The 10,750-nt window shown below is 40.6% G+C and overlaps 1 protein-coding gene across 2 annotated transcripts; it reads left to right on the top strand.

The window, feature by feature from the left end:
* Positions 1 to 445: 445 nt before the first annotated feature.
* LOC110798314 (protein TIME FOR COFFEE) lies at positions 446 to 7,725 on the top strand. Of its 2 annotated transcripts, none has more exons than XM_022003491.2 (12): positions 446 to 886; positions 991 to 1,410; positions 1,509 to 1,717; positions 1,817 to 2,108; positions 2,205 to 2,619; positions 2,704 to 2,755; positions 2,868 to 2,972; positions 3,191 to 3,515; positions 3,668 to 3,722; positions 3,835 to 3,901; positions 4,024 to 4,443; positions 4,544 to 7,725. In XM_022003491.2, exons 1-12 carry the CDS (start codon positions 775 to 777, stop codon positions 7,016 to 7,018), a joined length of 4,947 nt encoding a protein of 1,648 aa, XP_021859183.2. In that variant the 5' UTR covers positions 446 to 774; the 3' UTR covers positions 7,019 to 7,725. The 2 variants fall into 2 exon arrangements, with proteins under 2 accessions (XP_021859183.2, XP_021859182.2); XM_022003490.2 differs by having other exon boundaries at positions 447 to 886; positions 1,814 to 2,108.
* Positions 7,726 to 10,750: the final 3,025 nt, after the last annotated feature.

The following is a 10,750-nucleotide window of genomic DNA, read 5'->3' as shown; positions in this document are numbered from 1 at the left end:
AGACAATGAACAAATGTTAAATCGAGAAGACCTACTCTTTTATCGGTCCTTCGCATTGTTAAATAATACTGGACTAAAGTAATGTGGAATGTAACTTTATAATAAAATAGATGATGGAAAATATAATAAAAGATTTCGATTGATTAAGAAGGAGATCGGTTGTTAATTTGTTATTATTATTTTTTTGGGTATTATAAACAAAGTAAATATTAATTGGAAGCTTATGAGGGAAGAAAGATATTCGTGCCACGTGGAGGTAGGTTTAAAAAGGGGAGCTACTACTGACATTGTAAATCTAACGGACAGGATCTTGCCATGTCAGTTAAGAGTAACAATAGCCCTTAGATTGAAAAGAAAACGAAGGGTAGAGATTAAAGGCTGTACTAGATTGAGATAGATCCAGCCCTCCACGAGGTTATAGGGGTAGTGTTAGGCAGATGGGAAATGAAATGAAATACCATACCCCCTAAAAGAAGATGAGATAGAGAGAAAGAGGAGAGAGAAAATAAAAGAGAGCAGGAAAAGAGGACAACACACAATAGAGCAGAAAGAGAGAGAAGAAGACTTGAGCAAACGCTGAAACCAAAAGGTGAAAGGGGAGATCTTTCGATTTTTTTTAATCATCTGGAAGATCTGAACTAAGGTAATCTAATCGTCGTACAATTCACCGGAGTTGTTTGTTTCCCGCTGGTATTTCCGCCATTTTTTCCGGCGAATTGCTTGGAATACGGAAGGTTAGAGATATGAGATTCGTTTGTCTATTCTCTGAATAAGATGATGGATAGGAATAGAGAAGCTAGAAGAGCGGCGGCGATGACCAATGGGTTGCCCAGACGTAGACATAGAACCACCACTGGCGGCGGCGGTAGTCTGAGGGAGTCTCCAGGTGCAGATCTAAGAACTGTTCTTATCATTGCTTTGTGTGTTTTTATGTTTTTTTTGGGTATTTTGATTTTGACCTAATTTGTGTGTTTATTGTGGTGGTTGCAGAGGATGATGGGCCGCTGGAATTACAGGAGACGGCGGCGAGGTTTAGAGATCGAACTGCGAAGAAAGATAGAGATCGGGAGATTAGAGACCGAGACCGGGACCGGGATAGATTGAGGAGTAAACGGCGACGAGGGGATAAGTTTATGCACGGGAGTAATAGGGAAGACGGCGTTGTTGGTGGTGGAGTTGATGACAGTTCAGAAGAAAGTGTAAACGACGAAGATGAGGAGGACGACGATGGTCCGGTTCGATACGTTCCACCATCAAATCCGGTTGCTATGTCAACCACATCAGGGGCGTCTACTCTTACTAGTCACCGGAAAAGTTATCCACCGCCGTCGAAGGTTTTCCGGGTTGCTCCTACGTGGAAGGCTCCTGATGAAATGATCGGAGTTTCAATCCCACGGAAGGCTCGCTCTGGTGAGATTAACCAGATATTTGGGGATTTTCTCTCTTCAAATTTATTTGTTTTTTGGGCATTAATTTGGAACTTTGTTTGATTTTGATTGATTGTGCAGCTTCCACGAAGAGAGGACATGATTGTTGGAGTTCAGCTGGTGGGGTAGGGGGGAGCGGTGAGCAAATTATCCGGCAACCTTCATCGTCACCGGTAAGGTCAACTATGACAGCAGCGCCATCACCCGCAGTGGTAACACTACTCCCTTCACCGTCGCCTGTACCGCCAATGTCACCGTCGTCCTCGAATGTTTCTATTAAGAAGAAAATTGTCAGTGTCCTCTTCTCCTCCCCTTCTCCAGTCATACAGTTCAATCTATTAGCTCTATGTTTCTGTGGATTCTGACTCTGTTCTCTTCCGGTGTAGAAGGCGAACGGACCGAAACAACGGCCCCCGAAATCATCGTCGAAATCGTCGCCGTCGAATCAAGATGCGATTGAATTCGAGGTCGCCGAAGCTCTATACAAGCTGATGAGGCAAACCCAAACACCATCAAAGCATGATGGTGGGATGCAAAATGATTCAGCCAAGTTGGAATCTAGATCCAGAGTTTCATCTCCAGTTACAAACTCACCTTCAATTCATCTTTCAAATAATAGTAACAATAATCACAACAATCCTTCTACTTCATCCTCTACTGCTCCTCCGCTAACCACCGTTGGTAAGTTTTCAATCAGTTCTTCAGTTGATGGATGGATTAGTTAGTAATTTGGTTAGTTTCATCATTTAATAAATCTATTGTTAATGAAATTTACAGCCCCGAAGCGAAAACGGCCGCGGCCATACCCGGAAGAGACTCCGAGTGGTTTCGGACCACGAAGCAGCCCCATTTCATCAGCCACGAAATTGGAATCAGACCAGGGACCGAAGCTGGAGGCGGCGGTCCTAAGCACGGAAAAGAACGCGGGATTGACCATCGATAATGGGGGTGATTCAACGAATATGCAGGATCAGGATCTAATGATGGAGGTGCCGTCGGCTTTGGTGGTTAACAATGGTATACCATCAGATGCAAAGCAGAGTATGGTGGAAGAATCATCAGCTGGTATAAGAAACGGGATGGTGGTAAGAGCTAAAGTGGAGGAAGCTTCGTCATCCTCTCCTAAGTTGGAATCTCTACAAAATCAAAATCATGATCGTGTTCAATCCTCCACCACAACATCCACTAAACCGTCAGTGTCAATCAAATTATTCCCCTCGTAGTTATTCATATTATTTTTCCCCTTTAATTTATTTCCCCTTTTTTAATCATGCAGAACCTCAGCCTTGGAAAATCACAGAGAAGACAAATATGAGATTGATCTCATGGTGAGTTTAATTCAACCTTTTTTTTATATATATATATATATAAATTGAAATGAAATTTCGTATTTTGTGATTTTAAATTATTTTTTTAAATTTATTTTTGGGAAAAATACAGGCGCCACCACCGCAATCAAGAACCTCACCGGAAAGAGAGGAGGAGATGGCGGAGTACGGTGGAGCAAGAGCAGATGAGAAGTCCATGGTCACGGAAAGGGAGGCGGTGAGTAGGGTGAAAAAGGACCCACCTCTGTTTTTGTCGATCTAATTTTTTGTTTTTTGGTAGTTTGTACGATTTAATTATTATCTGGAAAACTGTGATGTGGTTGTAGGAGTTAGTACCTTCATTTTTTCTTTCTATTTAATACTCCATATTTTTTTAGTAAATTATTTGACTTGGTCAATTTATTCGGTGGGTTGGTTTGTATTTAATCTGTACAGGAAGCAAAGGCGAGTACAAAGCCGAAAGAGGAGGAAGATTTGAAGGGATTTAGAAGTAGAGGAGGTGGTGGTTGTGGAATTGAATTGAATTCAACCGCAGCCGAAGACGGCCGAGATAAGGCTGAACGACCGAAACAGCCATTGCCGTTGCAGCAGCCGCCATCGCAACAGCTTAATCTTAATAGTAAAGAGAGGGAAAGGCACATTGATCTACAATTTGATTTGGAGAAATGTGGTAATGTGAACGAAGAGAAGTTGAATTTTCAAAAGCAGCAGCCTCCACCGCCTAAAGGAACCAGAGATGATGCTAATACAGACAAACCTGGTTAGTGTTTTTATTCTCTGTATTCCATAAATTAATGTTTAATTAATTTTTGATAAACTCGAGGTTTTTCAAAAACCGTAATTGATCTGGGATTCTGGATTGTTTTTTTTAATTTAATTAATTTATTGATATAATATTTTTTAAAATTATAGCGCCGCTGCCAATGTCAGTACCTGGAGGATGGCATGGAGGGCTTCCACCCATGGGGTACGGTCGGATTTCATTTTTTTCCATCTACTTTTAAAAATTTAATTCTACTGTAAAAATAAATTTATCCCCAAAAAAAGGAAAAAAAAGTAACACAATAATTGATGAGCAGATACGTGGGACCATTGCAAGGAGTTGTTTCAATGGATGGGACCCCAATGGCTTCTCCACCAATTCAGGTATTCCCTTGAAATTTATTACTATAATATAAATAGTTGGTCTACTTTAATTGCTTACATAAATGGGATAGTGATGATGGTGATGGTGACCATAACTTTATTGTTTGTATATTATTGTGCAGTCCCCTCATTTTTTATTCTCTCAACCAAAGCCAAAGAGATGTGCTACACATTGCTACATAGCGAGGAGTATATCAGTTCATCAGCAGATGATGAAGATCAACCCGTTCTGGCCTGCTGCAGCTGCAGCTGCTGCGGCTGGAACTGGCCCTCTGTTTGGTGCTAAGCCTTATAACTTAAATATGGTACCTTCTGCTGAGTTACATGCTGCTGCTGCTGCTGCTGCGGCGGCGGCTGGGAGAGGTGTTGTTGTTAACTCTTCACAGGATAACAAAGGACAGCCTTTTCATTTCTTCCCTGGTCAGCCTGCTTCTTCGACCAAGGATAAATCTTCTCAGCCCCCTAATGTACCGGATTCGGCCCAGAAGAAGCAGTTTTTGCTTCAGCCCGCTTTGCCTCCTGGTGCCCCCACTAACATGATGGTAAGTTTTCTACTACTGCTACTACTAATCCTCCTTCTTGTCCTTATTATCCCACCTTTTGTCTGGTAATTTACTAATTTTTTATGTGCTGTAATTTCAGCATGCCCCTGCATTGTTCTTCCCAATGGGCCAACAGCAGGCGGCAGTAGCAAATGCTCGTCCCAGTTCGACAAAATCACCCTCGACAGGTGGGAATTCAGCTCCTACTAGCGCAGCTATTTCAGCTCCTATGGTTGCTATCCCGCCTAATTCAAATGCTGGGCCTGCAATGAGCTTTAGTTACCCGAACATGGGTGGGAACGAGACTCAGTTTATGGCAATTCTTGGGAATGGTCCATATCCTTTCCCTATACCTGCACATGTTGGAGCAGCACCTCCTTATCGGGGAACCCATCCTCAAGCAATGTCTTTCTTCAACGGCTCTTTCTACTCTTCACAAATGCTCCATCCTTCACAGTTGCAGCAGCAACAGCAACAGCAACAGCAAGCTGCACAGCCATCTCAGTCCATGCAAATCCAACAACAGCAAAATCAGCAAAATGCTAGCCTATCCACTGCTTCCTCATCCTCCCAGAAGCATTTGCAGAATCAAGTCAATCAACAGCAGCGGCCCCAGGGGAGCAGTGCACCTGCTGCTGGGAACCCAAACCAAGGCTTGCAGAATTTTCAAGCAACAAAAGGTCGGACCTCTCAGCCTCATCACGATTTGGGTGGTGAGGATAGCCCATCGACTGCCGATAGTCGTAACAGGCCAAACATGAGTGTCTATGGCCAGAACTTTGCAATGCCCTTCCATTCACCCAGCTTTGCAATGATGACCCCACCTTCTTCGATGGGTAGCAATGCAGCAGGTACTCATAATGGTAATATTGGGGATAAGAAGCAGCAACAACAACCCCAACAGACTCCTGCTTTTCCCATGTCTTTCACTAATATGAATGGTGTTGCCAATCCTGGACTGGATATTTCATCAATAGCGCACAACCATGCTCTTATCCAGAGCCTTCCAGAGGCTGCCAGACAGAATTATCAAATGATGGCTGCTGCAGCTGCTGCCCAAGCAGCTCAGCAGAAGAAGAATAATTTCCATGGTCCTGAGGATGGGAAATCGGGAGGGAATGCAGTCACTGGCCCTTCCAGTGTTGATGAAGAAAGGAAAGCCATGGTTGCAAGAGCTTCTGCAGCCTCAGCTGGACAGTCCATTGCTTATTCGAGGGAATTTAACGAGAATTCAATGTCATCAATGCCCGGGAACAATGTTGTCGATACCTCCGCCCGAAGCATGAATATGATTCACGGGTCATCTACTCGTCCATCTCGTTCTCCGGGGCCCAATTCTGTGAGCAATTCTAATTCTCCCAATCCTCCACAACAGCAACAGCAACAGCAAATGCTCTTTCCTAAACAGCAGCAATATGTAGTTCCCAGTGCTGGCAGTGGCCGTAGCAAGACTCCCACGAGTAATGGAAATGTCTATCCTGATCATCTCAATTCATCATCTGTCATGGCTGCTAAGTTTCCCAACTCTTTATCTGGTTTTCCAACTCTTGTTCAGACTAGTGGTGCCCCTGTTCAGTCTTCGCAGTGGAAGAACTCTATTAGGCCAAACACATCCCAAATGTCTTCTCCATCTGTACCTTCTTCAACTGCTTCAAACACCAAAAACCTTTCTCAGCAGCAGCAGCAGCAAGTAAGGTCCCAACAAAACCACACCCAAATTTCTTTTGGAGCCACTCCTGCTAACAACTCAAAGACATCCTCAACATTGCAAGGGCAGCAAAACCAGCATAATAACCAAGCTCCTTCCTCACCGATGATGGTTGGATCCCCTTCGAACTCTTCGGTGTCTAAGGGTGCTAGTGGAAGCCCAAGGACAGCTGCAAATGCATCCACAGGGAACAAAGCGGGTGCTCAAGGGGTGTCATCTCAGCAGGGAAAGAACTCACAATCTCCATCTTTAACCAGCCAAAAGCCATCAATCCTTGGTAGTCCCCATATCATGTCTACTTCAGCCAAAAAGCCCCAGATGCAACATTCTCAGCAGCAACCACAATTGTCAAAGCAAAATATACAGCAAGCTCAATTATTCTTTTCCAATGCGTACATGCAGGCTTCTGCTAATACTTCTGCTGCTATGGCTGGTAGTGGGTATTATATTCAAAGACACAGGCCTGATGGTCATCAACAACAACAACAACATCAGCAACAACAACAACAACAACAACAACAACAACAACAACAACAGCAACAACATAACCACCACCACCAGCAACAGGGTTCAAAATCTCAAGGGTCAGGACCCCCTACTTCATCGAGTGGAATGTTGTCATTATGCACTCCGGTTTCTCTAGCAAATTCAAGTACATCTGATCCAGCAAAAGCAGCTGCTGCAGCTGCATTTGCTAGCAATATGAAGGGTAATTTGCAGTCCCAGGGGATGTTTCATGCAGCTCAGTTTGCTCAGTCTGCTGGGGGCGCACATCAGTTGATGCCTGCAGGTTTTCCGTATGTTCATGCTGTTTCCACAGCTGTCCAGGTGAAACCAGCTGAGCAGAAGCAACCTGCTGGTGAGTAAATTCATGAGCTTTTTTGAACTTAAATTTTCCATGTTCCCCCAAAATTTTCTTTTTTGTAAAAAGAAAGAGACTATACGAGAAAATAAGAAGTCGAGAGCTTCAACAAAGAAGGGGGAACGGTGAATTTTTGAAGAACTTTGGAGTTGTCCAGCATAGTGAATCACAGTTTGATTGCATGCTGGCAGCCTGAGGAGAAACAACAGGAAGATTATTAAAGTGATGTTGATGATGACGATGTTGATTGATCTTTGAAGCGGGACTTGAACTGAAATGAACACCCGCAACAATCCGAAGTTTTGCACTTGAAATGGAGTGGCTAATAGGGCCATCCTTGCAAATTGCAACGATGTTCTGTAGGCCTGAAAATTGCAATCCGATAATGATGTCGGCCGGTATGGACAGTGGAATGGTTAATGGGGGAAGATGTAAATCGGAAATTATGGGCCATTTTGTAAACAGTGAAAAGAGAAGGTGGGAAGGACTTTTGCTTAGTATAGGGAATTAGAAGTGAAAGTTTTTCATATTTTCCCTGTCATCATGTGAAATCCTATTTTGACAGGGTACAATACTTTTATGTAAGAACAAAATTTCCTCCTCCCCTTAAAAAAAGAACAGATTTTTGTCCCCCCCCCCCTTTTTTTCTTCTTCTTATTAATAGTTTAATATCTAAATTATATTTAATGATATTTTAGTACTGTTGTTGGGATATACGGAGTATATAGTAATTTTTATTGTGGTGGGGAAAAAGTGTGTACAGTCAGTCAATTATGTAGCTCAGCATCATACTTCATAAATGTAAGGCCCCTTCTTAAAATAAAAAAAGAAAAAAAGAACATTTAATTATTTGATGCTATTTTGCGCTCTAAAAATACAAATGATAATAATATACTTCCTCCATTTTTTTATAATTGCACCCTCTTAGGTTTTGACACTATTCACATATTCTTATATAGTTATTTTTTGTGATTTATATGTAAAGAAAAATATATTCATGTGGGATCTTGTTAGATTCGTCTCGAGATATACTTTTAAATTATCAAATTTTTATAATTTTTTCAATTGTATAATGAGAGATATTAATAGTTAAAATAGTGCATTGACAAGCGTGAAATCTAAGATGGTGTAATTAAAAAAAATAGAGGAAGTATTTTTTTGGATGAATAAATGATAATGTTGTTAATTGATTTTTTATACAGATTATTTTCGAAGTGTGATGTGTAGTGCTAGTGGGTAATGCACCACAAACGGCACATGAAATCCAAACAAATTTAGATATTTTGGACTTATTTGTGCTATGGTCCCACCTACATTTATTTAATAATGTTCATTTTAAATTGGTGGGTCATATCTTAAACAATTTAAAAATATAGGTGGGTCCATCCATCCTTTTATTATATTATTTTATATTAGGAGGTGATGTTGGAATTGGATTAATTTTAGTTTCGTTTGCTTATCTTAACCGTGTGTGTATTGGCAGTGTCGTTGACAAATAGCTTTAAAATAAGGTGGAAAACTGAATTAAAAAAAAAAAATGTAAGTATAAATGCTAAAAGGATCCAAAGAGACCCCACTTTAGCTAACTTAAGTGACACGTGTTGAATGTCAATTTCATGAAATCTCATAACTTTATCTTATGACTGAAAAGGAGGGATATGAATATGAACCAACATGTTATTTTAAGCACCTCTTGATTTGAGTAATAATAATCCCCACCATTAAATAAAAGTTTATACTCAAACCCAAAAATGATAAAATTATCTTTTGGGTTTTATTTGCTGTCTGCCAGATACTCAGTGGGGTTCCATAATTACCACAATTTATCTCCGGGGCCGCCTAATATGCGGTAAAAATTGGGGTCCTACTATTTGTCTTTCAATTTTACTTATCTCGCCCACCTTTTCTGAAGGAAATTACACCCTTGTCTAGGAGTGTGCATAATTAGTCCGGGATCTGAATCCGGTCCGGAACTAGATCTGAATCGTCTGGTCCGGTTTCGTGCCGGTGGATTCAGGTCCGAACACCGATCAAAGAAAATAGGGGATTTCGGTTTTCAGATCGGACCAGGCAAAATCTGGTCCAAAAATCTGGTTTACCTGTATATACTCGTATAAATATCGGGAAGAGCCAATACATTAATTTTCCCCAACTTCCTTCCCATGTTGTGCTAGTGGAAGTAAATTTTGATATCAGATATATATTACTCTCTCCGTCTCTTTTTGTTTTTTACGTTTTGTATTTTTTACGCGTTTTAACGATTAATTAACGTGCATCGAGATTCCTCAATTTTTTTATTTAAACAAGATAAATTATGTTTATTTATAATGTTTTCACTTTTATCAAAATCCTGATATTGGGAAATGAGAAAAATTTAATGTCCAAATGGAAAAGTGTGAGAGATTAAATGACTCAATGAATTTAATTGGTTAAAATAATAATTGGACACAAATTTTGATAGAATACTAAGTCATTTATGTGATAATATAAAAGGAAGTGTAAAGAACATTTTAAATACCTAAAAAGGAAAACGTAAAGAACAAAAAGAGACGAAGGGAGTAGTAAATACATATCATTGTAAGAAATATTGAAATGCAAAAGTGGTATAAAACAAGAACAATTGTATATAGAACAATTGTGTTTTATATGAAAAAATTGCATTTTTATATGAAAAATGACGTTTTTATACATTTCAAATGACCAGATTGCCGACTTATATATTTTTGCTCGCACATATATGAGTGCCACCTCGCCGAGGACTTATACTTTTCTTTCTCTCTCCTCATTTTCCCATCTTTTTTTTCCATCCTCACCCCTCTCTATCTTTCCTCAACTGAATCTTATATTGCTCCAATTAGTTACTCTCGTCACAAATCAACGTTTATTTCGTGGCCTCTAATGCTTCTCAGCATCTCCTATTGTGAGGGGGTCGAAAAAGCACGAGGCTAATGCGTGACCTTGTCCCTCGTGGGTGTGACGTTTCTTTTCGTCAAATCAAGTGTAATTGGATTTCCTGTGAGTTTACACCCAATTGACTAGTAATATAGGAGTCGCCATTCAGTTTTTAACGACAATGAGAAAAACTGACAAAACCCGGTTATCGTGACATAAAGGGAGTGCAATTATGTTTGACCACGACGGCCGTAGGTTCCGTTGTGATCCCTGGTGTGGGGATCTCTCAACATACACCCGCAAGGTAGAGATTGAGGGTTCGGGGCACTGTAACTACCGAGAGGAGTACTCGCTCTTCGATAACTCCAGAGGCAGGATATCCTTACTAGCTCAGCATAAATAATTGAAGGGACATGCGTTAACTATTAAACTAATCTGAGTTGATTTTAACAATATGCAACATATAGTACTAGATCGAGCGCGATTATCTGATTTAGATTGTTTTAAGGGACCTAGCATGATAATCCAATTTCCCAACATATTATCTTTATTAGGCGTGATAGAACAATCAGATTTAATTAGTTTAACAGTTTATAAAAGGGCGAGGAATGCAATTAAACCACGGAAAAGGGACACATTACGACACACCCTTGAGAGGTGCGTCACGGTTCTCAGAAAACTAACCACTTTGACTTTGCTATTTCTCCTTTTATTTAACGAATCTCAAATTACGGGACAGGATACGTTCTGTTTGATTTTTGGATCGATTGCGACAGAACGCGTGATCAATTTCGCAGCGTGAGGCTTAGGCTTAGGGGTTTAGAGTCAATACTCAGAATAATAAT

This window comes from Spinacia oleracea, chromosome 3 (genome assembly GCF_020520425.1).
Source record: "Spinacia oleracea cultivar Varoflay chromosome 3, BTI_SOV_V1, whole genome shotgun sequence".
Classification (NCBI taxonomy): domain Eukaryota; kingdom Viridiplantae; phylum Streptophyta; class Magnoliopsida; order Caryophyllales; family Amaranthaceae; genus Spinacia; species Spinacia oleracea.
This window is presented reverse-complemented; position numbering and strand designations above follow the sequence as displayed.